Source organism: Camelus dromedarius, chromosome 14 (genome assembly GCF_036321535.1).
Source record: "Camelus dromedarius isolate mCamDro1 chromosome 14, mCamDro1.pat, whole genome shotgun sequence".
In the NCBI taxonomy this organism is placed as follows: domain Eukaryota; kingdom Metazoa; phylum Chordata; class Mammalia; order Artiodactyla; family Camelidae; genus Camelus; species Camelus dromedarius.
In genome coordinates, this window is record NC_087449.1 from 42344413 (window position 1) to 42370472 (window position 26060).

Genomic DNA, 26060 nt, shown 5'->3' on the forward strand with positions numbered 1-26060 from the left:
CTAAAAAGCTTGTAGAAGATTCAGATTAGGTATTCCTTTGAAGTGTTTGATAAGGCTTCTTTTATTGAATTGTAAGAGTTCTTCATATGTTATCCATATTAATTCTTTGGTAATGTATATGGTGAATATTTCCTTTCTGTTGTTTAATTTTATCTATACATTTTTATTATAAAGACATCTTAAAAGTGTTATGAAGTCAAATTTAAACATCTTTTCATAGTTTTGTCTATTGCTCAGGAAAGTTTTCATTATCACAAAATTGACATTTTTTCTGAATTTATCCTTTAATATTTATTTACTAATTGATGCTTTCTTCAATTATTTTAAATTTAACCTTTTATCACAAACTAAATATATAGATACTTTTATAATAGGTTAAATATATGTGCTAAGTGTGTGTGTCTGTCTCCTCTCTCTCTGTCTCCCTCTGCTAGTTTTGGGGCTGATAAAACACTATTTGAATAACTTGCTTTATAGTATGGTTTGATCTCCTGTGGGGAAAGATGTATCTCATTTGCTTTTAAACATTTTCTTGGCTGTTTTCATACCATTTGTCTCCTAGAATCTCTTTATAATCAGTTTTTCAAATTTCATGAAAATTACATTCTGATTTTGATTGGGATTGCATGGAATTTATAGATTAGTTTGACATCTTTGCAACACTGAGTCTTCCTACCCAGGAATGTGGATATATGACTCTCCATATATCCAGGGTCTCCCTGCTCTTTAACAGCTATTGGCTGGACCCTCTAGTCTGTGTCTTGTGTCTAAGACTTCTGTTGATCAGCTCCTGCTTTGAGCTTATGCTTCCACTGAATTGGCTCAGTTTATAAGCACAGGTGTTGTAGATTGTATTTTCCAAAGATGGCTGCACCAATATATGTCCCATCCCCCATGCTTTTCTTGAAATGTGACATTGACACTCATTCATCAAGAGATGGGGTCCTTGTTCCCTCCCCTTGAAACTGGGCAAATCTTTGTAATTGCCCGGACCAAGAAGGCGGTGAGATTGATATTGTGACTTCTGAGTTCTGGGAGGCAATTCTTCTTCAGCCTGGCATTGTCTCGCTCTCTCTGAGCTGCCATATAAAAAGTTCAGCTACCTTGAAGCTGCCATGCTGGAGAGACACTGTGGAAAGTCCACAAAGGCGCAAAAGAGAGAGCTGCCCAAGAGATTCCACTTGTTCCAGCCCCAGCTATTGGCGACATCCCAGTACAGACACCAGACACGTGAATGTGGCAGCCTTCTGGATGACCCAACTCCAGCCACCATCTGACTACAATGTCATAACAGACCTCGAGTCAGAACCAGACAGCAGAGCCATTCCTGAATTCCTGATCCAAGAAATGGTTGTTTTAAGCCACTCAGTTTTTAGGTGGTTTGTTGCATTGTGAGACACAGTTATACTGACATGTGCTGTCCAGTTGTGAAGCTCATCCCCTTTCCCTAGTTTCTACACACAAAAAGGACATGTACTCCCTGGAAGCTAGTGTGTGTTTAGCCCACAAAGAGAGGAAGAAATGAACAACATAAAACTAACAACCTTAGACATCCCATTTCTTAGAAGTAATGTTTGCATTGACCCCACACACCCCCAGCAATGCCCATCACCCTCCTCTCATCTCCTCCTCCTCATCTTACTTCCTGCAAACTCCAACTTCCCCACTCTGTTAGGCAGAGCAGTTAGGTTCCCTCAAGCCCTATTCCCCAAACTCAGCTCCAGAACACCTTTCAGAGCCCTTTGCCAACATGCCCAATGGGAGGTGGACTTCCCTCAGTTCCAGAGAGTAGTCTTGACTATTTTAGCTGCTCTGCTTGTGGTCGTCTTCCTCACATTGGGTGCAGGACAGGGAAACGGAGTCCTCCACAAATCACAATGAAAGCTGAAATGTATGAAGCACCTACTATGTGCTGCTGCTAGGTCAGGTACTTCCTATGCATTATCCCATTCCATCATCACAAAAACCCTGTAAGATAAGGACTATTCTTATCCCCTTTTACAGATGAGCAAACAGAAGCTTCATATGGATTTAGGTCCTATGGTCAAACTTACAGTTAGTGATGGAGTCAGATTCCAAAGCCCTTTACCAACGTTGCTGAATTGAATGAAAGGGAAGGTAAGAGACTCTGGAGAGAGGCTATAACTGGACAGGTGGTTTTGGAAACTCTGGTAAATAAGGTGGTGGTTGTTTCCATGAACACAGAGGAGATCACCTGGAGTGAGAGAGATGGCCAGTCTTATAGACTCTGGTGCTTAAGGGAGCTGCAGAGAAGAAAAAGCAGTAGAAGGGCTGGGTGGTGGATGGCTGGACGGGGAAGATTTCAAGGACAGAATGGCCAAGGCAGACCCAGGTGCCAACAGCTTCCTGACTGGAGGACTCAGGAGGGGTTAAGCCTCACTGGTGACCTCCAGGAGACTGGTCTCTCAGCTGGGGCAGAAGCAGGGAGAGGGAGACACAGAAGTTTAGAACTGGGGTGCAGACAACCTGGCTAGTGTTAGCAGGGAAGCCAGAGGGAGGAGGCGGAAGGGGTATTCACAGGATGGCTGATGCAGGAAGGGTTTTGGTATGTTTTAATGTGGAAGAGGCCTGATGGTATGTGGAGAGGAACGAGGAGGGTGGGGAGCTGGGCAGAGCCTGCCACAACGTCTGAAGAACCTGAGCCAAGCCTGGGCCCTGGAGGAGAGCGAACTGACCCAGGCCAGGGTTCACAAGCAGAAGTGACTGAGAACTTGAAGCAAGTGACGGGGCGCTTGCTGCGGGTATGGGGGAGGAGGTTGGGCCCTGGAGATCAGGCTGGACAGGGACTTCGGACGGCTCTCGGTCTCCTTATAGAGCACCCGGACCTTGGTCTCCGTCCCGCACCCCGGTCGCTCCTCAGACTACCTGGCCGGAGCCTCCGGGAAGCACCGGGCGAGGATGGAGGGTGGAGGGTGGGTGCTGGCCGCTGGACGGAGCGGGGCGGAGCTGGGCCGAGGGACCCAGCCTCCATCCCCGGGTCCTCTCAGGTGACAAACCCCGCGGGCCCCCAGCCCCGCCCCCCGCATATTGAGGAGGCCGGGACCGCCCCGTCCGAGAGCAGCCTCTGCCGCGGCGCCGGGAGACTCAGCCGTCGGTGCGTGCGTGGAGCCGGCACCCGTCCTCCTCGAACCCGCTGCCCGCCATGGCCTCTGTGACTGCCCCCCTCAGCCTCCTGGTTCTCCTGCAGGTGCTCGGGCTCGCCCTGGCCCAGATCGTAAGTCCCGCGGCCACTCCCGCGCTGGGGTCCGGGGTTCAGGATCCTGGGGTCTGGTGAAGTGCTCCTTCCTGTCCCCCACCCTCTATTGACACTCCCTAGCCCGAGGGGCAGCCTCTGACAATCCCGTGGCGCAAGTCCCCTCAGATGAGACACAAATGGGATGTATCCCGGCACCGCGAAAGGAGATGGATGAGCCGGGGAGCCAGGGGGACCCTGTCCCGAGATGCTCGGCCCAGCCTGGGACAGGCAGCGTGGGGCAGGAGCTGGCGCCGGGTCCTGGCAGCCCGGAGAGCCCAGGTGGCGGGGGAGACAATGGTGCCCATTCACGGGGCTCCGGAGCCTCCGCCCCCGCCGCCTCCCAGGGGGCGCCGGCTCCAGCCTGACGCGGCTCCCGCTCGGCTGCAGCCTCTCCGCCGGGCTCGCGCGCCGGCTTCTCACTTACGAGGGCGGGCTGGGAGCAGGGGGCCTAACGGGATGCGGGTGTAGAGGGACAGGGCGCAGGGGCCGTCTGTGTGGTTAGCAGCTCGCCTACCTGGCGCCAGTCTGGCACTTCTTGGCTAGGGGAGGCACCTCGCAAGCGCGGGACCCCTGCCTGGGCCTCAGACGGCCCCGGAAAGAAGACCACCCAAGGGAGGACGGCAGAGCGGCGCTGGGAGAGCTGGGTGTTGAGCGGGAGGAGAGAATAGGCTTCCTACCTAGGTCCCCACCCTCCAATTCCCCGTCTCTCTTCGCCTCCCCCACTTTCCCTTCGGTCTTTACATGCACCAAGGGGAGAGGAAGGGATACCTACTCACCTTCAATATCAGTTCATCTAAAAGTAATCCGAGCAACCGTTCATTGAGGACCAAGCGTCTCTAGGCCCCATCTTGCTTACCATCTGTTACTTATTTGAGCCATCAGCATCTCCATTTATTCCCACCACGACAGCGCAAGGGCAGTACGGTACATTGAAAGCTGGTGGGCAGACATAGGACAGGATTCTGGCTCCACCACTTACTTCCTGCGATCATGAACCCCTTAATATTTTGAACCTGTGTCCTCAACTGCAAACTGGGGCTCGTTCGTTTTCGGAGCACTCAGTAAGATACTATATGTAACGGTACACAATATCTGGTACACAGTGGAATCTCAATAACGGGAGTTCACAACTCCCTGAGGAGCTCCTTTTCCCCAGGGGGAGGTGCACCTCTGGACGCAGTGTTCCCTGCACTGAGGGCTGTACCCCTGTGTGTGTTTTCAGAGAGGTCCGCCAGGAGAGCCGGGGCCTCCGGGCCCCCCGGGGCCGCCAGGAGTGCCGGGATCCGATGGAATCGACGTGAGTCTCTAACCTGGGACGGGAGGGGGGAGGGAGGGGGAGGGATGGGAGGGAGGGGGAGGGATGGGAGGGAGGATGCGGACAAAGGGGAACTTTGTGAGCTCTGGGAGTGGTAGGGGGGTGGCGGCCGTGGGGTTGATGTCTGGAGATGCAGTGCCCCCTGCTGCCAGTAGGCGGCGCCGGCCCGCACCACAAGGAGCCCGTTTGTTCCACAAAAACCTCAAACCAGCACCCGAGATGCAGAGCCCGTTATAGCCGCCGGCGGACAAGGAGCTGCTGTTGCGTCTGCCCGCCACAGCTCACAGTGATTCCTTATCCCCCGTCCCTCCTCCTTTCTTTTTGGGGCAGATGACGCCTTAACCCCTCGTTCTGCCCCTGGCACTTCTGGATGCTTCTTCAGGGTAGTTGGGAGCCTTGCCAGACCGCTGACCAGCTGAGGTCAGACCCGTGTCTCTTCTCTTTGCAGTTTTCTCCCCGATTTAGAACCAGCTGGGCTTGTTCTCTGTTCTCCCTACCGTGGTGAGGGTTAAATATCTCATTCTGGACAGTCCCCCAGGAGGTCAGCCCCATGTTTACCCATCTGGACAGCCTTCTATTCAACTTGGTGCCCCCAACCCTCCAGACACAGGGCGCTGGGCTCCTGCCAGGCTCTCTGGCTGCCGCAGGCTTTGAAATGCCTGGAGGCCTCTCTTAGGGCTGAAAGTGACTGCACAGGCCCTGTCTGTCCTCCACCGAGGGTCCTTTGTCACAGGGGAAAGTGGTCCTTACTGCCTTGGGGACAGATTGAATCTGTCCCCTTGGTCCTTGCCCCTGCCCCATCTCTCGTTTTCCTGACCCCAATTCAGAAGACAGCTGCTGCCCCTCCCCTTCGCTCACCTCTCCTTTGTGTTTTTCTAAAAGCCCCAAGTTTCTTCCCACACTTGCTCAAATCCAAGAGGCACCCGCTCTCTGAGGTAACTCAGAGCCCACAGCCGCGTGTGCAGGTCTCATAATGGGCATCTTACCGACACTGGTGTGTCTAGAACCCAGGCCTGCTGGTATCACCCTCTCCAGCCTGCCTGGGGTTGGTCTCAATCCACCTGTGTTTTGTTTGTTTGTTTGGGTTTTGTTTTTTTTTTTTTTTTTTGAGGGAAAGGGAGCTGTTTTCCTAAAAAGTGCAAGGCTGAGGGGACCCAGGACAGAAGAGAAGAGAGTGAGGGGAGGGGCATGTGGGGTGGGCCAGTCAGGGCTTGTGTGCCTGTCTGGGGTAGCACAAGCCACAGCTGCTGTCTTACCAACTTGTATCTTGCAGGGTGACAAGGGGCCCCCTGGGAAAGCTGGCCCTCCGGTGAGTGCTTTTTCCTCTTTGACCTTTGACCCTTGACCCTTCTATGTCTTGCACTCCTGTGGCTAATATTTGCTCCACCTCTGTTTTCAAGGGACCTAAGGGAGAGCCAGGCAAAGCAGGGCCAGATGGGCCGGATGGGAAGCCCGGGATTGATGTGAGTACCCACCTGGGTGTCCAGTAGGGCAGGTTAGGGCTCCACCCCCTGACTTCCAGAACCCAGTTCTGGCATCTTCCCTGATCTTCTGTTCAAAGCAGGATGGAGACGCTACAGCTGTGAGCCCCCCTCACCTTCAGATGACTTGTGATCTCACATTCACCCCAAAAATATTGATTCATGAGCAAATGGGGCAGTAGTAGCCAGAATTTAGCCTTACATTTCTGGCCTCCTAATATCAAACTGAATAGTCTGGGCAGAGCTGTTCTTATGTGCCCTCTCCTTTCCTCCTCTTTTCCCTTCTCCCCTGACCCCCCCTGGCCCTTTAGTCCCAGGTGCAGCTCAGGAGCAGAACATCATTTTACTAATACCGTGGAGCTTCCAGGGGCCCCAAGATCACAGGCTCCTGGACACAGCCGGGGGAATTAGGACAATCATCTGGTTGGGGGATACACTTGGGTTAGTCCCTAAAAGATGGGGGGAAGAAGAGGCCCCCATGAGTTGCCTTTGCTCTACTGGCTCAAGAGATGCCCACAGGGTGACCAGCCACCAAGGCCCTTGCAACTCGTCCAAGCCCTGAGAAGATTACAAAGCACATTGCCTTTCATCAGTTCTCACATCCACCTGGGGGGTGAGGGTGGGGCACAACGCATGATTATTAGCCCATTTTGCAGATGAGAAGACTAAGGCTCAGAAAAAGTTGTCAAGGGCAGACATCAAGAAAATGGTTAATCCAGGCTTATGTCTAGCTCTTCTAGAACTCCTAGACTGGGAGGCGTGAGGTCTGGGCTGACAAATCTTTGGGCCTTGGTTTCTCATATCTCAAAAGAAGATAACATTCTACCTGCCCACTTCCCAGAGCTAGTGTGGGAAGTGGGAGAAAAGAAAGTGAGGTGTTGAGACCCTCAGGCCTTCATGGAGTGTGCTGACAGACAGCCTGGGCCCACCCAGAAGAGACCTCTGGACCCCACGGTTGTACCTTTTCTTTCTTCCCCAGGGTCTAACTGGAGCCAAGGGGGAGCTTGGTCCCACAGGCATCCCTGGAGTCAAGGTTAGTGGCTTGCTAGGGACTCAGGATGGGAAATCTAGGGCCAGAGTTTGGGAGGGGCTGTGGCAGAGAGGAGCAGAGACCCAAGAGACCCCAGCCTCTGAGCCTCTCCCATTGCTTTTACAGGGCCAGCCTGGGCTCCCGGGTCCCCCTGGCCTGCCGGTGAGTATAACCTGCAAGGACTTTGAGGGACCCTTTGTGGGTAGAGGGGACTTGCCAAAGGAACCCTGAACCCAATCTTTCCTTCTGTTCCAGGGTCCTGGCTTCACCGGACCTCCTGTAAGTCCTCAGGGATGGGGCAGGGTCTCTGGGACTCTCAGGGAAGGAGGACACAAAAGGACTTCCAGAGGACTGGCCATAATAGGGAGGGGTCAGCATACTGTGATGGGGTTGGAAATGCGCAGACTTACCTGAGAACTCTGGGCTTATCCACTGGCTCTGGAATTCTCTGGTCCATAAAAGCCCTAATCTGTCAGCTTCCCTGGGGTTGGTCACAAAGTGAAAGTGGGGACGGGGCTCTGGGTACCTGCTCCTACCTTTGTGCCAGGGCTGGGCTAACCAACCCTCTGAGGCATCCTAGCCAGTGACATCTCTGTTCCTAGGGACCACCTGGACCTGTTGGCCTCCCTGGTGAGATTGGAATCACAGGCCCCAAGGTGAGCCCCAGCCACTGCTCTGCTCATCCGCCTCCTGCCCTCTGCCTTCAGGCTGGTGAGCTGAGTATCTCTCCAGGAGTTCCTGGGCCTGCTTCTGGCCACCAGGGAGCTCCTCCAGGTCTGGGGCAGAAACCCCTCCTGCTGAGCCCACCCTGTGGTAGGTCTTTCAGGGAGGCCAAGGGGTGGGGCCATCCTCTGCCAATCAGGCTTTGATCTCCCCCAGATCCCAGATCTCAGGAGGTGACCTGGAGGGCAGAGTGGACAGGACAGTAGCAGGAACTGGAGGAGGGGGCAGGGGTGACCTAGGCAGGGCTGGGCAAGGGTATGATTTGGGCCCCTCTTGCTTCCAGGGGGATCCTGGACCAGAGGGACCAGCAGGGCCCCCGGGGCCCCCTGGGAAACCGGTAAGTGTCCTAAGACCTCCCACATGGCGCTGTGTGGCTGGGGAAGGACAAGGGTCCTTGGCACAAGCCTGGGGTGAGGACAATTCAGATCAGACTCCATCGCCACACTTCTTTTCTCAGGGCCGCCCAGGAACCATCCAGGGCCTGGAAGGCAGCGCGGATTTCCTGGTGAGAAGTGGGGGGGCCTGGGCGGGGCTGATCTGTGGAAGAGGCGGGTCATCTTGAGAGGGGCGGGCGAGGAGATAGGTTAGGTCACAGAGGTAGGAAATGGGAAACGGGAAGGGGCTGTGGCAGTGAGGTTCAGCCAGGTGCAGTGGGAGGAAGGATCAGGAGTCGGCAAGATGTGGGAGCACCACCCGGTTGGCCTGGGGCAGGCCAGTGACCCCGGAGCCTTGCGGGATTTTCTTTCCAGTGTCCAACCAACTGTCCAGCGGGAGTGAAAGGCCCCCCAGGACTGCAGGGAGTGAAGGTGAGTTTCTTGGCCGTAGTCTTGGTAGGGGTGGAGCAGGCTGTAGGAGGGGGAACTACACTGAGCTCTCTCCTTCCTGGCAGGGGCATCCCGGCAAACGTGGGCTTCTGGGAGATTCCGGCCGCCAGGGGAAGCCAGTGAGTCTGAAGACTGAGTGCCATAGGAGGGGGTGTGTGGCCAAGGGCCTCCTGGCATCCTTCTCCCTTCCCCTTCCCCTGTGGGTCTCTGGGGACAGAGCCTTCAGCTGGGAGACAGGAGGCCTAGGTTCTATGTCAGCGAGTCTCTGTGCAAGTCCCTTCTTGCTGGGCCTCCATTTCTGACACATGGGTCTGCATTGGGTTCTAGGGAGCCTTCCTGTCTGCTTTTGCTGCGAACAGGAGAGTGTCTTTAGTTGTTTGTATATTTGCCTCTGCATCTGCCTGCCTGTCTGATTAGTTCTTCCTGCCCCTTAGGGTCCCAAGGGAGATGTGGGTGCCTCTGGAGAGCAAGGCATCCCTGGACCGCCGGTAAGAAGCACTTTCCCTGGGGCCCTCCTCTCCTTTCCTAGGCGAACTTAGTGGAGTCATTTCCCTGCTCTGGCCTCTAACTTGTGAAAGAGGCGCCTGTGTCCAGCTGGCGTGTCTCTGGGTCGGGAGGGAGGCTGAGGCTGACTGTGAGAAACTGGGGGAAGGAACCATGGTTGCAGCCAGAAGGCTCAGCTGAGGCCCAGATTCTGATACTGTCCCTTTGAGTGACCCTGGTGAGTCCCTCCTCATCCCTAAGCCTCAGTGTCCATCTGTGACAGGGACTCTGTGGCTGCCTCAGGGGAGCATTGTGAAGACTGGGTGGGGATCAGCGAAGGTGTCACAAAGTGGGCCTTATAGCTGCCATCGCTGTCATTCTTCTGTCTCTACAGGGTCCTCAGGGCATCAGGGGCTATCCGGGCATGGAGGGACCCAAAGGAGAGACGGTGAGTGGGTCTGGGGGTGTGCTACAAGAGCTGCCGTGACCAGTCCTCTGGGCCTTGGGGTCCAGCCAGGACTGACCCTCGACCTCTCCTCTCCCCAGGGTCCTCACGGGTACAAAGGCATGGTGGGCTCCATCGGCGCTCCCGGGTCACCGGTGAGTCTGCTTCTGCTCACCTCCCACGCTCACCTCCTCTGGATGGCAGCTCCTAGGGCTACAGAGAGGTGCGGCTCCCCCCTGTCCTTGTAACCTGGACTTCTGTTTGTCCTTCTGACCAGGGTGAAGAAGGTCCTCGGGGGCCACCAGGCCGAGCCGGGGAGAAGGGTGATGTGGTGAGTCCTAGGGCACCCCCGTCCAGTCAGGGCCCCTGGGGAGAACTGGGTGGACTCAGCTCCACCCCAGGCTCACATGCACGTGCATATGTGCACGTGTGTGTGCACGCATGTGCATTACTCTGTGTCTGTGTGCGGTGGGGAGGCACGTCTGTGCCCAGAGCCCAGTCAGCCCCACCAGCACCACCTCCTCCCCGGCCCCCTCCAAGCTCAGCCTGTTGCTGATCAAATTCAGACTTCGGGAGAACCGTGGAATCCAGTCCCACGGTCACTGGGGCCAGACAATGAAATTCCAGCAAATCAGTCATGGGGCTAATGGGATTTGGTCCACATCCCAGTTCTCTTAATTCTTTTTTTTTGAATTAATAGGCTTTATTTTTTTTTGAGCAGTTTTGAGTTTACAGAAATATTGAGCAGAAAGTAAAGTTAGTTATTTACTTAGTTTTTTATTATGCAAGTTTCTAAATTTACACAAAAGGAGAGAGAATGGTATAGTGGACCCCTATGTACCCGTCTCCCCAAATTAACATTTTGCCACACTTACTTCATCCTTCTTCTTTCTCCCTTCCTTCCTTCCCTTTATTGCTTTGCTTGATATTTTCAAGCAAATTCTTAATGTTACGTCCTTGTATCCCTTTCACTTTTCTGTACGTATCCCTCAAAAATAAGGACTGTTTCCTCACGTAATCACAATACCACGATCACACCAACAAAATTATCATTTCTTCCCGAACATCACCTAGTCATCAGTCTGTGTTCAGTTTTCCCCAGTGATCTCAAAAATGTCTTTTCAGGGTTCTTGTTCGAATCAAGACTCAAACCAAGTCCACACATTGTATTTGGTGGTTGTGTTTCTTTGCATTTAAGTGTCGCTCAGTGCCTTGGTGGGTCTCAGTGATGCTGGCTCCCCCCACCGTGGGTCCTGCTGCCACTCCTGCTAGGTCTGCTTGGTGCTGACCCCTAATCCCTTCCCCTGGGTCCAGGGATCTCTCTTCCAGCCCCTGCACAGCATGGCCTGTGCTACAGGGACGCTAGGATCCAGAGGTCACTGTTCTCAGCTGTCCCCTTCTCTGAACAGTCAGACAGGGTTCATCCTCCTAAAGGTGACCTGATGTCTATCTCCTTTGCAGGGCAGCCAAGGTGTTCGAGGACCCCAGGGAATAACAGGCCCAAAGGGAGCAACCGTAAGTAGACTGAGGGCAGGGTCCAGGCAGCTCTCCAAGCCTCCAGAGGATGAGGAGCCTAAAATTCTAGGCTGAACTCTGTTGCTGGTGGGCTGGCTCTGTTGCTTCAGGAAATGCCCTCTTTCTGTGCCTTAGTTTTCCACCTGTGGGAGAGGTTTGGGAAGCTTGAGGCAATCTGGGACACTTGCCACCCACACAAAGGAAGGACTGTGGTCCATCCCCTGAAATCCCCTTCCCACTTCCACTCCCCTTCCCCAGTTGGCTGGTGGGGCTTCCCAGGATGACCAGATCCACTTCCTACCTGCATACTGCTGCTGTCACAGAAGGACATGGGTGGGTGGCCCGACTCCAGGTCTCCCCATTGTGAATCTCCCTTCAACTTTCCTCCTGAGCAGGGCCCCCCAGGCATTGATGGCAAGGACGGGACCCCAGGCACACCTGGCATGAAGGTAGGAGTGGGGACTGCTGGTAGATTTGGGACAAGGGTCAGGGCTTCTCCCAGCTGAAGCTCTGAAACCCACCACACTGATCCTGGAGCCTAGGAGCCTAGAATCCTCAGGCATGTCATTGACACGTTCCTTCTTGCCTCTGGGCCTCAGTTTCCCTGCCCACACTTGAGTGAGAGCCAGGGACCCTCTGGCTGGGGCTCTCATTTGTGCCTCTGGGTCTCTGTCTGTTGCAGGGCAGTGCAGGACAGGCAGGGCGGCCAGGAAACCCAGGCCACCAGGGCCTAGCGGTGAGTATGGGGTGGAGCCCTGGGGGCTGCCACAAGACAAGTTGCTTATTTTCTGCCGAGACGCCAGGCACTGTGTCTCCCACCTCCCAAAGGTGGTGTGACTGGCTGATGAGATCGATATCACACACCCAGGGCTCTAGTCCTTGTCCCCACCCAGCCCAGGCCTCTTCACCATCTCTGCCTTTGACAGTTGCTCCAGCCTTCTCTTTGGCCAATCCAGTCCTCCACATTGGCTAAGTAGAATCTGACCATTTCCCTGCTAAAGTGCCTTCCATGGCCCGCCACTGCCTCCCCGTGGGAAAAGTCATTCTGTCCGGTCATTCAGTAGAGTTACTGAGGTACAGTAAGTGGCAGGGAAACAGTTATGAACAGGACAGCTACACTCCTTGTTCTAACAGCTCATCTTAGCATCCAAGGACCACCATAATCTGAGCCCAGCCCATCCCTGCTGCCTCATCAGCCACTGTCCTTTACGTCCTCTCCCTTCTCAACACTGCCTTGGCTTTTCAACCTCCACTCCTTCAGGCCTTTGCTGGTCCCTCTGTTTGGAATGCCCTTCCCATCTCTGCCATCTCACCATTCAGACCCACCCCAATCCCACACCTCCCAGGCACCCCCATCCCTCCCTGCCAGGGGTGCTCAGGCCGAGGCCTGCTAACATGTCCATGTGCAGACTGTGCTCCTGTGTGCACTCACGTGTGCTCTTCTCCCCGTGGGCCACAGGCCCTGGTAGGCAGGCCCCTCTGTACCCACTCCTCTCGCACCAGGGATTGGGGGCTGGGCACTGTCAAGATCCTGATGCTACGGCTGGGCCTCCTGCTGTTTAGCCCCTCCAAGGTGGAGGAGGAATCTAGGAGGCCAAGAAGCAAATACACAGGACTGCCCCCTGCCAGGGGAGAAACTGATGTCAACTTCCTTCTACAGGGTGTGCCGGGTCAGCCTGGAACAAAAGGAGGCCCTGGAGACAAGGTGAGGTGACCCCAAGCTGAAGTTGGTTTCATCTGAGAAAGGAAGCCTGGGGACAGGGACCGGGGCCATGGCTTGGCTTAAAGATGGCAAGACCTGGGCCTCAGCAACTCTGCCTAGACACAAGTCCCTTGGGCCTAAACATCTCCCTCCTGCCTCCTCCCCAAACCCCTCATCCCGGCTCAGGAGACAGGATGGCATGACTGCAAGTCCAGAGGAGAAAAACAGGAAAATCAGTGGAGTCCAGAGGACCTGACCAAGAACCCTCTCCCCTCCCCAACTCATTTGGTTCCAGAATCTGTTTAGGGTTCACTGGGCTTCTCCAAGGCCAAGGGCTTGACAGGGCTACACAGACTGAACCTTAGAACTGTGTTTTCCTGCAGGGTGAGCCAGGCCAGCAGGGCTTCCCGGGAGTCTCTGGTCCCCCCGGGAAGGAGGTAAGCACCCCCTCCTCTGACACAAGGGCTCTTCCTTTGCTCTCCCCACCCCACCCCCAGGCCTGAGGACCCTGCCCTCGGGGCGTATGGGGTCTGGGTGAGACTGTGGGGCAGAGCCCTACCCCAGGGTGCCAGCAGTGCCAGTCAGGACTCTGCCACTAACCCACTGTCCAGGGAAGCTCCCTTCTCTCTCTGGGCCCCCATTTCCCTATGTACAATGCAGAGAGGGTGGGGACTGCTTCTGTCCTGGAGTGTGACCTCTCCAGATGGCCCAGCTGACTGGGGCTGAGAATCCAGCAGGCAGAGTCATTCATTCATTCCATAGACAGTCACCAAATATCTGCAACTGTGCAAGACACTGAGATAGATGGTCTCTTACTCACATGGAGTTTACAGGTTTGTGGGAGAGACAGACATTAAATAAGTGATTACATGATGGCTACAATTGTAGTGGGTCCTATGAAGGAAAAGTACAGAGACCCAAAGAACAGGAAGGAAAGGAAATTTTTCCTGATGAAGCAAATTCGCTGAGCCCCAAGGGTGGGTAGGGGTTGGCCAGGTGTGGAAAGGAGGGATCCACCAGGCTTCTGCTCACCTCCAGTTTCTCTGTCCCCCAGGGAGAGCCAGGGCCTCGAGGAGAAATCGGTCCCCAGGGCATCATGGGGCAGAAGGTAAGGGCCTGGCACAGCAGCCTCCAGGGAGGACTGGCACAGCTGGCCCCAGGATCTGGGTCCTCTCACGGCTCCAGCACCTGCCCAGTCCTGCCAGCCTGTGTGAGGCCTCCCCAGCCAGGGCTTCAGTTTGCCTGTCTGTGAAGTGGAGACAAGGACCTCCATGCTGGTGACAGCAGGAATGGAGGGCACCCTGACCACCCAGGGTCTGGGATCTGGCAGGGAGAGGCTGTCCCTGCTGATAGCTTAGGTGTGACCCTCTCTTTCCATTTCAGGGCGACCACGGCGAGAGGGGGCCAGTGGGGCAGCCAGGCCCTCAAGGCCAGCAGGTAAGTGCGGGATGGCTGAGATGGGCAGTGGAGAGCGTGTCTGGGCACCTCACCTGATTTACTCCTCTGGTTTCTTTTCTCCTCAGGGCCCCAAGGGAGAACAGGGCCCCCCTGGAATTCCAGGGCCTCAAGGCTTGCCAGGCATCAAGGGAGACAAGGTACCCAACCCGGCTGAAAAATACTAGGAAAGAAGACCCTAAGACCCTGGGGGAGGGGTCGGTGGAGCAGTGAAATCCTTGAGCACCGCAAATCTCGGGAAAAACTACTCTCTGAGGGTCCCAGAGGGTTGGGGGGCGGTGAGGCGGAGCTGCAGAGGGGGCGTGGCCAGGATCCGGGGCTGGGGAACCCTGTGGACCCAGCCTTTCCTGGAGGAAAGCTCACCGATCCCCCCCTCGCTTTCTCCAGGGCTCCCCAGGGAAGACCGGGCCCCGCGGCGGAGCGGTGAGTGCCAGCGCCCCGGTGGGGGGGCGGGGTGTCACAGCCCAGGGCGGCCGCCTCGCCCCTGCACTCCACGCGGGGCCACTGCGGTCTGACTGGTTCTCAATTTTCAGGGTGACCCAGGGGTGGCAGGCCTCCCAGGAGAGAAAGGCGAGAAGGTGAGGGGGGTGCGCAGGGCAGCGCGGGGAGCTGCTGGGGGCCTCTGGAACCCCACCGCTCGTGACCGCAGTCCTTTGTGCCTGTAGGGTGAGTCCGGAGAGCCGGGACCCAAGGGACAGGTGAGTTCTGCCGCTGCGCCGCTGCCTTTCCCTTCTCCCGCCTCCTGGAACCCGGCCTGTGGCTCTCCAGGCGCGCACCCCTCCCCCGCCCCCCGCCGCGCCACATCCTCCCACAGCTCTCGTGCCCCCGCCCACCACCCCCACCCCCAACCCCGCCGCTGCCGCGTGCATCCTCTCACCCCTGCTCTGCACCCACCCCGCCTGCAGCAAGGTGTCCGCGGAGAACCCGGCTACCCCGGCCCCAGCGGCGATGCGGGCGCCCCAGGGGTGCAGGGCTACCCTGGCCTCCCCGGCCCTCGAGGACTGGTTGGAGACCGAGGCTTGCCTGGACAGCCCGGGAGACAGGGCGTGGCGGTGAGTTGGCCTCCAGGGGAGGTGTCTTCTAGGTAGGACATCTCTCTGGTTATCCCCCAAAGGGATAAGTGCTGCGTATCCCCCAAAGGCTGGGAGTTCTCAGAGGCAGCTGGCTTCCCTGTGGCTGGTTCCAAGCCCCAGGATCAGAGAGGATCAGGTGCAGCAGGAAGGATTTCAGCCAAATGCTGAAAATACTTCCGGTTAGAAAATGGGAGCAGGAGCAGTCAGCCCTGGCCACCAGGGGCTTCTTCCTGAAAGGCTCTCTTTTCTTTCAGGGCCGAGATGCCAGTGACCAGCACATCGTGGATGTGGTCCTGAAGATGCTGCAAGGTGAGGGGAGAGGGCAGCAACCCCTCCTCACAATGTTAAGGCATAGCCACCCTTCAGGAACCTCTCCAAGTGGCCTTGCTGGAGAGTCTGGAGCCCTGGGTGGTCATTCCAGCTCTGCCTCCAGGGGGCTGGGGACCTTAGATACAATCCTGCCCTCTCTGGCCCTTTGAAACCTGCAAAACAGCCTGAGGAAGGAGGAGGTTAGGTGCAGGCTGTTCTGTCTGCACACCTAGGGGCCAGGGGCCAGGATGCTCTCTCTTTTCCAGTTTTACTGAGATGACACCTATCTTAGATGTCTCTGTCTCTCTTCTTCCCGCCAGAGCAACTGGCAGAGATGGCTGTGAGTGGCAAGCGGGAAGCCCTGGGTGCAACCGGGATGATGGGTCCCCCAGGACCCCCCGGGCCTCCTGGGAATCCAGGCAAGCAGGGACCCCATGGACACCCTGGTCCTCGGGGCATTCCTGGCATCGTGGGAGCCGTGGGTCAGATTGGCAACACGGGGCCCAAGGGTGAGTGCTGTTCTGTGGTGGTGGTGGGAGCCAGGCAATGGCGATTTGGCCAAGGCCAGTACCCTGGGGTATCAGTGACACGGGCTGATTGCTCAGCCTCCTGTTTATCTTTCATCATTCCCCTTCTCAGGATGAGGTACAGATACTTCCCCCCATTTGTAACTCCTGGGCATGCTTTTTCAGTAACAAACTGATGGAAATAAATGTACTATTTTATAGCTTAGGGTTTATTTGGGGGGGCTGTTTTTGTTTTAAATTTACTTAGTGGTACCCCGTAAACATCCATCCACGTCTCTAGAAGTGGGGAGACAGATTAACAAAATAGTAAAGCAGGCAGGCTTGAGTCACAAGACAGGTATGAATCCAGACTCTGTCACTTTCTCGTAGCCCTTGAACAAGTTACCTGTTCATTTCCCTGGGCCTTAGATTTATTATCTATAAAATGGGGATATTAATAGCAACAACCTCCTAGTTGTCATGAGGATTACATTTAGAGGTAATCTACATAGAGCTGGCACATAGTAAATGCTGACAACTGTTATTATTACACTTCCCTGTAATGAACTTTATCAGCTGTAGTCTTCCATCCTTTGGACTTTCCTTTATTTAACCAGTTCTGCAGTTGCTTTCAACTTTCCTCTATTATAAGCTAGCACAAAACAGGAATAAGTGTCATATGTGAAATAGAAATTAAATAGCAAGCCAAGCAGGAAAAAAAGCACATTTTCCCATTCTGAAAAACGAAAGCTCCCTTCTTTCTCTGCAGGAAAGCGTGGAGAGAAGGGTGATCAAGGAGAAGTCGGACGTGGGCATCCTGGGATGCCTGGGCCCCCAGGGATCCCAGGTAAGACCTTGGCCCTGCCTGGTGGCAGCTCTGTCCTCCAGCTCTGGGATTAATGACTCAAAGACAACTGGGTCTTTTCCATGGAGGCCTCATGCTCAGCCAACTTAGTACCACACATCTAATGTTTGCACCCCTTCTGAAGCACTCAGGAGCCTGTGGGTGGGGCCTGGCTGGGACCTGGACAGCTGGGATTCTGAGGACTTCCTGGGTTGCACCAAAATCTGCTTCATGGAGGGAAAAGAAAGGGTATTTTCTCCCCAGACTCAGCTTGGGAGTTGTGGGTAATGGGTAATCCCACATGACTCTCTCAGAATTTCTGTGTCTGGGGCAGAGTCCCTTCTTCCTGTGGTGTCCTTGGCTTCATTTTCCCCACCTGAAAAACGAGACTTAGGAGGAACCCTGATGTCTTGACCTTCTCCCTTTCACAGGACTGCCTGGCCGGCCTGGCCAAGCAATCAACGGCAAAGATGGAGATCGAGGGGCCCCAGGGGCCCCAGGAGAGGCAGGCCGACCTGGCCTGCCAGGGCCTGTGGGGCTGCCAGGCTTCTGTGAGCCTGCAGCCTGCCTTGGAGCCTCAGCCTATGCCTCTGCCCGCCTCACGGAGCCTGGATCCATTAAGGGGCCATGAGCATCAGGCCAAGACAGAGCCCAGTGGGCATCCTGGGGAGAAAGGACTAGGTCCCCTCTGGGTGGACATGCATCCCATCCCTCAGCCCAGGAAACTAGCTTTCCTAGGACCTTCTGTCTGGGACCCAGGAATCCTGAGGAAAAGGAAATTCTAAAACACAGGGGAAGGGAAGGGAGGGCATCGGCATGGAAAGGTGAGGCCAACAGACAGGGCAAGTATCACTGGAGAGTCTGATCTCCAAAGAGGATAGGTGGCTTTCTTCCCAGATCACCGGTCGGATGTCACCAAAACAAATGTCTCCTTAATCTGCACCATCCTCTGCTGGCCATCTTGTGCTTGGGGCAAGTGGACTGAGGTTTCTGCTGGTGCCTGATCCCATTTTCATCCTCTGGGCTTACTGGGTGACTGCCCTGAGGTGGGCATCCTTAAGCCAGCCCACTACTTCCTCCCTGCCTTCGTCCCATCTGAATATTTAAACACCCATCTCCCTTCCCTTTCTGGCATCACCCTTTCTCACCAAACCCTTAGATCCACCCAGGCCTTTCTGTAAATAAAAGCCCCAAACTTGGGTACAAACCAGGTGAGTATTGGGCTTAATTTCTTATGGATTAGGGGTGGGCCTCCACTACCTGGGCAGGATGGTCAAGGGCTCTGGAAGGGGAGGGTGCCGGGTGGGGTACCTCCTGGGCACATCCTGATTGCGAGCAAGAGGATGGCACAGCATGTTTGAGGAACATCTGTGGGAAGAACCTGCAGGTAGAGTCAGGACAGGGACCTGCTGGGTGACTTTGAGCAGATCCCTTCTCAGCCTTTGTACAGGTGGGCATGAACTCATCCACACCTTGTTTATCCAGTAGAGCCCACCCACTGTCTTGCCAAGGCCTGGCACAAAGGAGGTCCTCTGTGAGTACTGGTACCTGATGTGTGCTGGCTCTGGGGCAGGAGCTGGCAGCCAAGATTGGAAGACCTGGCTCTCACCTTCCAGGGGTTCCCACGCCTGTGAGAAAACCAGACCTGGATCTGGAATGATAAGAGCAGAAGTGATCTTCACTCAGGCCACTTTCACTGAGGGGACACCTAGGAGAGACTGGCTCAGATCTGATCTGTACCTCTGGGAGCTCTCAGTCTCATAGCTGTGTAGGCCAGCAAGGCTGCTCCAAGCAGCAGGAGCAGGGAAGGGCATGGCAGGTGCCTCTGGCCCATGCAATGATGGGAGCTTTTGAAATTCAGGGAGTAACCAGTCCCTCTGCTCCTTTATTGATTTGGGCATTTGTTCCTCTAAATGAAGCATTCTGCCAGCTCCAGCCCCTCCTGGAGACACAGGACTCCAGCTTGAGGTTCCAGCATTTGCTGAAGCTTAGGCCCTCCTACACCTCACCCTATCATCCCCACCTATGCTGGAGCAGAGGCGGAGAACTCCCTTCAATAGGCTCCGCTGCTCCAGCATACACACACAGACACACCACACACCCACCCTCCACTGGTGACATCTCAGCCCCCTCACCCCAATCCAGGGCAGACAAGAAGGACAGGGTAGAGTAGCCCTGAGGGCTAAAGAGGAGGCTTTGCCCTCAGTGCTCTGGCAAATCCTGAATCACAGGATTCCAGCCTCCTCAGAAGGCCCCACTGCTGCTGTAGCTGCGGGGGGAGCCCTTGGAATGCAGAGAGAGTCTGGGGTTCAGTGGAGGGGAAGAGGCTGAGGGCTGCAGGGGCAGCTGAAGGCTGGGCCCCGAGTAGGCTCTCAGGCATTTCATACCCTGTGAGGAGGGGTCTTCCCCTTCCTGAGGCCAAGTCACTTCACTTGTCCTAGTGCCTGAAACCTCGCACATGGAGAGCCAGTCCATTCCTTGAGGTTTCCTCATGCACTGACCCTGGCCTCTTTCCTGTCCTTCTCCGTGACTTGCTCTGAGACTAGGTCCACTGGAGGATCTGAATTACGATTCAAAGATCTTATATGGAGTTACACCTAATTCCTTCTGACTCGGGCATTTGAAGGAACCAAAAGGGGGCTGACTCCTAGGGACTAGTGGCTGGTAGTCCTTCTGACACTTCTGGAGGGTGCTTCACTCGGGAAACACCCACATCCCTGCCGTGATCCACAAGTCTACAGAAGCCTCTCTGACCTTGTGTGCCCCTCGGACCCTGGTGCATTTCATTCCAGCCACGCCGGCCCCTGAGCGGGCCTCAGACACACTGTGCCACACATGCTATTTATACTCTCTGCTTGGAATGTTCTCCAAAATATCATGGTCAGCGACCTCACGTCAGGTCTTCACTCAAAATTTACCTCATCCCTGACCCAATACTGATGCCCAGCTTGGGCTTTACTGTCTCTCCTCAGCACTTCCCACCATACGACATACAACATGTAACATACAACCCGTAAGCTCCATAAGGGAGGAACTTTGGTCTTGTTTGTGGGTAAGGATCTAATGTAAAACATAAGTGACTACAGCTCATTTTGCTAAGAGGGTAGAATTTAAATGTTTTATCAGAAACACACACATACATAGACATACATACTATATATATATATATATATATATACACACACACATATATATATGTATTTTTCCATATATATATATGGAAAAAATCATTTGAAAAAGGGAAAAATTAGGAAACAAGTTTCAAAAACAAAACACAAAACTCAAAACAGTGCCTGGCACATAGGAGGGACTCAATAAAATAGTTACTAAGTGAGTGAATAATATATTCAGGATGCTCAAAGAAGACCACACCAATCACCAAACCAGGAAGGAAGGGAGTTGGTCTCAGTCAGTGTTGTGACTGAGGCATTTTCCAAGATGGCCCAGAGCATCCAGGTAATTCCCTCCACTGCCAAGAGCGGGTATCAGTATGATGGCACTGGGTGGGCTTAGAAGCCTTCTGCCAGGTAGGCACTGGCAAGAGCAGTGGAGCAGCAGTAGAGAGGCTGCTGTAAAGGATCCTGGGAAGGGCAGAAATATCGCCAGGATAGATGGTGGGCTGGTTTCTTATCCATAAAGCAAGGCTTCCATCGGTGAAGGGCCCCACAGCCAGCTGCCTTGGTCAATAAGCCTCTGTCACGCTGTTCATAGGCCACAACCAACTAAACTCAAGTGGTTGAGGCAAAATGTGTCCTCTGCCCCTTTGCATTCCCTCTCTGATAAGCACCTCAAACTCAACCTGCCCAAAACTGTAGTCAAAACTGAAATCACTCCCTGCCCCTAACTGGCTCCTTCAGGGTCCCCTATCTCATAACTAGTTCTACCATCTACCAAGTGCCCAGGCCTGAAATCTGCATCATCTTTTAACTCCTCCTGCCTTCAGCCCTCATCGCAAATTCATCTCCAACCTTGTCAATCTCCTTTTCACCCACTTGTTTAGCAAATATTCATTCATTCCATGAGTGCTATTCTTTCTCCCCTGGATTGGAAAGTAAGGTCTATGAAGCAAAGGATTTTGTCCTGTGCCCTGCTGTACCTTCAGAGCCTACAACAAAGCATGGTGTTTAGCAGGGACTTAATACATAATAGCTAAACGAATGACTGTATCACTCAGGATAACATCCACTTGCTTTATTGTGGCAGACAAGCCTGCCTTCCTCTCCAGTCTCATTTCTTACTCCTAACTTCTCATAATTCTTAAATTCCCCATGTTCTCATGGTTTTGTACCTCTGTCCCCGGCATACCACCCCCTCGCCCTTGTCTAGAGATTCCCACTCCCCTTTCACACCTTGATTATGTCCTCTAGCAATCCTCTTCTCACCCCAGCTGCCAGTGGGGTTAGGCACTTATGGTTTTTGTGCTTATTTACTTCATAGCCATTATGGTGAATTATTAATATCATTATTGATGATTATTATCATTATTATTAACCAGTTACTGAGCTCTTATTATCATCAGCCACTGTGCTAAACACCCTGCAAACATGATTTCATTCTATGCTTACAACAGCCCTTTGAAACAGGTATCCCCATTCATCATGTTAAAAAATAAAATCTATCAACCCCACTTCTGCCTACAGCTACCATCCCGTATTTTTGCCCTCTTTTATGGGAATAAACAGTTGTCTAATTTGGCTTCTAGCTCATCATCCTGTCCTACTCAGATTCCTTGGCTGGTTTCTCATCTCCCCAGCATCTGAAGTCGGAGCACCACATGAGTTGGTCCTTAGATGACATCTTTTTTTTTACTCCTCTTGTGATCTCATTCAGTTTTGGGGCTTTATATTCGATCAATGCATCCCTAGCCCAGATCTCTCTCCTTAACTCAATTTATTTATCCAACTGCCTACAACATCTCCACTTAGATGTCTATACACCTCAATTTTGCATGTCCAAAACGTTCAAATGCTCTGCCCCTCCAAAATCCCCCATCTCCCTTCCCCCTTCCCCATTTCTGTTACTGGCAAAACCATCCTTTCTGTTGCTTTAAATATGCCAGAGGCATCCTCTACTTCCCCTTTTCTCTGGAGCCCCACATCTGATCCATCAGCAAATCCTGCTGGCTCAGCCTTCAAAATACTTCCAGAATCCAACCACTTCCCACCACTTCCCAGACTACCATCCCAGTCTCCATTTTTACTTCCTGCCAGAAGCATTCAAGAGCCTCCCAACCAATCCCCTGCTTGCATGCTTGCTCAACACAGTAGCTGGTGATCCTGTTAAAATTTAAATCAGATCATGTCACTCCCTGGCCCAAAACCCTCTGAGGGCTTCCACTGCAGTCTAGTAAAAGCTTGAGTTCCTCCAATGGCCTCCAAGGCCCTGCAAATTCTGCCGCATCCCTACCCCTCTGACTATCTCCCACCATTTCTTCTGAGCACACCTCAACCCAGCCACTCTGGCCTCCAGGTATTTCTCAAACACACCAGGCTCACTCCCACATCAAGGCCTTTACACCTGCTGTTTCCTCCTCCTGGAGGACTCTTCCCCAAACTACCTGCTCAGATCGCCCACTCACTTCTTCCAGGTCTTTGTTCAAACGTTACTCTCAGTGACACCTTTTTATGAGCACCCTGTTTAAATTCGCAACTCCCTTCCTCCCCTCCCCCATAACACCTCGGAGTCTCCTTTTTCTCTAAGACATGTATCATCACTTAGTATCTGTTTTACATACCATGATTGTCTGTCTCCCCACATTAGAGTGCAAACTCCACGAGTTGGGGCTTTTTCTATTGTTTATTTATGAATGTATTCCCCAGCACCTAGAGCAGAGCTGGGTGCAGCGTCGGGGCACAATATTTGCTGACCAAATAATAGAGGGAAAAATAAAGGCTCAGTCAAGTTTCTTACCCAAGGTCTTCCTAGTAAGTGATGTGTTGCATTCTAGAGCCCTGCCCTGGATCTCAACCCTTAAGTTAACCTTCCCTGTTTGTCAACCATCAGGCAGAGAGCCAGAGAAGAGCTCTGACCCGAAGGCCGAGGCTTTTCTCTGAGATGCTGGCTTCATCCCAGCTCACTGGGTGAGAAGAGTCGTGGTTTCACAGGTTTTTAGAACACATGGGGGTATCTTCATACCTGCCTCTGGTCAAATTGTTTGGGAAACTGTCCTCCCTGGAAACCATCCTGGATCATAAGAGAAGAGCAGAGGTGTCCCTATCCGTATTGCCTGAACAGAGCTATACCACCCTCCTCTATGGATGATTTCTGCCTTTCCACCAAACTGTTCATAGCGTAATGACAAACATCAATATAGTGTAAAATCAGGAGTTTTGGGAAAGAAGTTCTCTGTAACAGTCTTTGGGTAGCCCTTAGGACAGAACTTGAGGCCCTCAAGTGGTAACTGGTAAGCTTTCTGCTAATGATGATAGAACGCTCAAAACAGTCAAAGCTGTATAAAGTATATATGTACAAAAGAATCCAAAAGATTGATGACAACGACTGAGTGGAAGAAGGATTCTTCAGGGAGGGGAATGCTACATAAAGGACTAGGGGTGACAGTGAGAACATAAAAGTAAAGGACAAGCTGGGTCCATCAATGGTACTAAAATCATTTAATTAACCCCAGCTCCTATTCTAAAAACAGGTAAAATTTACCAGTAGCTCTGAAACTTCAGCAAAGGGCCAAGTCAGATTAAAAATAGTATAAACACACAACAAGGACTCTGCCTTCAATTCAGAGAGCAACCCTGCTAAGGTCATGCCATGTTACCCCAGGCCCTGATCTACGCCATTCTGCCCCCTGCATATCCGCCACGTATCAGGGTGCAGAGTACCACCTCTCTCCCTCCTTGGCTGGCCTCTCTACTCCTTCCCCTGACTGGCAGTACCTCAAGAATCTACCAGTATCCTCTGGCTATCCCTATGCCTTCCATAAACTGTAGGGGACTAGATCAAAACAATCACATATTAAAAACCTAGTCACTGTAGCCACATGTAAGGAAGACCAAAGAGGTAACTGGAGCACACCAGACAGGCCCACCACAACGTGAGGTTATGAAAATGGAGAAGGAATGGTTCTGAATGACGCTTCCGAGGAAACACCAGAAAGAACTGGTGAGGCTCCGGAGTGGAGCAGGAGGAAGGCCCCGAAGGGCACAGCGATGGTGCTTCCTTCATGTACTAGCACTCGGTTCCTCTATGGAATGAGAAAACATCTAGGTAACAAACGACAAGACACATTTTGTCCAATTAAAGACAAACTACATCAATCTGCATTGGCAAGTTTTAATGTTTCACTTGTGCAGAACTGAAATTTGTATTTAAAGGCACAGAAGGAAGGAAAGGCAGTTATCACAGCATGAAGTCACAGATAAAAGATGCTGGATAAAATCACAGGACTGTTCCTTTTTAGCCTTAGGAAAATAAATAATGCAATACTAAACTAATCTTTATTTTTATTATATTTCCATGTAAAGACACCACCCAAGTATCAGCTGAGCAAAAAACCTTCTGGCCAGATAACAAGTGTGCACGGTTGATCCCACTTTGGAATAAATGCCCAGAATCACCAGTGGGTGGGAGCTCTAGGCACAAAAGCAGTTCTCATTCAAAAACTGGACAGAGATTTGAAGCAGTCAAACACATAGCTTTGAAAACAGGAAATCTTTTGTGATATTTGTTTTGAAAATAAAAATTATTGGCACATCAAGAACTATAATTTCCTAAAATGGAACCAGGTCTGTTTAAATAGTACTTACTGATAAAAATTAGAAAAATAAAAACTACAGCTTCCTGAAAGAGACAGGAAATTATATTTTTTTTCCTGTAACATCATAAGAGAATCCTCTGTATTTTAACCTCATGTCTCTTAAAATGTCATTTCTTCTTCTTTCCACATTCTCCCACTTTTAAAATAGCAAAACCTGTGCAACATGGCAATTTCTGCTAAGTAAAAGAAAGTACTATTTATTGAATAAAAGAATATGAATAAGAAAAAGCTGACTTTTTGGAAAAATACTAGCTTACTGTCAATGGACTCATATCCACCAGGTGGAAAAAAAGACAAAGACTGAGGTTTTCTTAAAAACAATAACAAAACTTAATGATTTAAAACATTCTGTACATAATTTCTAATTTCAAAGCACTACTGGAAACTCCTGATCAGTGTATAGCATGAGAGAACAGAGAAATTCGGTAGAACAGTAAAGCATATTTATAACTATTTGCATTTACATAACATCAACCTTACCAATTATTATCTTTCTTCCTTATTTAAAACACTGATTGGCCAGGTTAAATCATAACAGCTTGAAAGTAAAAATAAGTCTCAAGTTAGGTATGAGCACAGTGATTCAGGACCACTGTTCCTGCCTTACAGAGAGGATTCAGAGGTGCTGCTCCCTTTTTAAACGTATGGCCCTCAACACCTTATATGCAATTTCCATATAAACATGTAAATAAAACAAGTTCTGTATTTTCTCAAATAATTTTACAAGTTGATGGTAAACTAGATTTTAAAGATAAAAGTATGCCTTTAAAAACATTAAGCCTCAAAATTTCATCCTGTGTTTTCTTTAAGAAATGAATTATTAAAATCATTTTTGAAATGAGATAGTAAATGTATTTAAACCTTGGCTTTTCTGTACTTAATAATTTTTCTTTAAAAAAAAAAAGTTTAAAAACATCAAGAGCCGGAACATGCTGCCAGGACAGAAATAATCAGAAATGTCTTCAGTTGCAGAGCCTGGGCAACTCAGTCTTGTTTTGAATTTTTCAAAGCTTGGAGTCTCTCTAGTAGTGGAGGATGAGAATAATGCCACATGGAAAACAACCAGTCAGAAACAGGGAATCCCAAGTTATCTTTGTTTAGTTTGATTAAAGCAGAATATAAGTCTTTAGCCTTCCCAAGTTTCTTGGCAAATGCATCAGCTTGAAACTCAAATCTGCGGCTTAGGACCGTTAGGCAAAAAGAAAGAACCTGAAAAAGTAAATAAAAGCATTTTAACCACTGCTCACCTCTTTGTTGTCAAAGGTTTCATGAATCAAGACTGCAGAGGAAGTTCAGCTCAGGATAAGAGAAAGAGCAGGCCAAAAGAAAGC

The 26060-nt window shown here is 52.1% G+C and overlaps 2 protein-coding genes and 1 long non-coding RNA gene across 5 annotated transcripts in view; 1 reads left to right on the top strand and 2 right to left on the bottom strand.

Moving 5' to 3' along the window:
• Positions 1-3065: 3065 nt before the first annotated feature.
• On the top strand, positions 3066-18171 carry COL9A2 (collagen type IX alpha 2 chain). The gene is made up of 32 exons (XM_031464884.2): positions 3066-3235; positions 4479-4553; positions 5845-5880; positions 5972-6034; positions 7032-7085; positions 7209-7244; positions 7338-7361; positions 7685-7738; positions 8089-8142; positions 8263-8310; positions 8555-8611; positions 8695-8748; positions 9064-9117; positions 9507-9560; positions 9659-9712; positions 9835-9888; positions 11019-11072; positions 11468-11521; positions 11755-11808; positions 12733-12777; positions 13158-13211; positions 13829-13882; positions 14158-14211; positions 14298-14369; positions 14617-14652; positions 14763-14807; positions 14895-14927; positions 15135-15281; positions 15557-15611; positions 15932-16120; positions 16887-16964; positions 17393-18171. Exons 1-32 carry the CDS (start codon positions 3164-3166, stop codon positions 17590-17592), a joined length of 2067 nt encoding a protein of 688 aa, XP_031320744.1. The 5' UTR covers positions 3066-3163; the 3' UTR covers positions 17593-18171.
• On the bottom strand, positions 10281-14404 carry LOC135322885 (uncharacterized). The gene is made up of 3 exons (XR_010383878.1): positions 14265-14404; positions 11374-14020; positions 10281-11215 (listed from the first exon to the last, which is right to left on the bottom strand). It is a non-coding gene; the product is annotated as an uncharacterized LOC135322885 (long non-coding RNA).
• The window catches only part of ZMPSTE24 (zinc metallopeptidase STE24), a 47199-nt gene continuing 36414 nt past the window's right edge, over positions 15276-26060 (bottom strand). The window contains exons 10-11 of one of the 3 annotated variants that reach the window (XM_064493703.1): positions 18510-18612; positions 15276-15466 (exon numbers count right to left, since the gene is read on the bottom strand). In XM_064493703.1, the coding sequence (XP_064349773.1) occupies positions 15456-15466; positions 18510-18612 (114 nt within the window). In that variant the 3' untranslated portion in view covers positions 15276-15455. Of the gene's footprint in view, positions 15467-18165; positions 18613-24231; positions 25939-26060 lie in introns of those variants that run through there. The other 2 variants (XM_064493702.1, XM_031464882.2) reach the window with 2 other exon arrangements.

Bases quoted from the DNA above. Each gene is read 5' to 3' on its own strand.
- COL9A2 (XM_031464884.2), top strand. From the start codon at position 3,164: ATGGCCTCTGTGACTGCCCCCCTCAGCCTCCTGGTTCTCCTGCAGGTG. The intron at 7,362-7,684 runs GTAAGTCCTCAG...CTCTGTTCCTAG, and splicing joins CTGGCTTCACCGGACCTCCT to GGACCACCTGGACCTGTTGG. The intron at 9,713-9,834 runs GTGAGTCTGCTT...CCTTCTGACCAG, and splicing joins TCGGCGCTCCCGGGTCACCG to GGTGAAGAAGGTCCTCGGGG.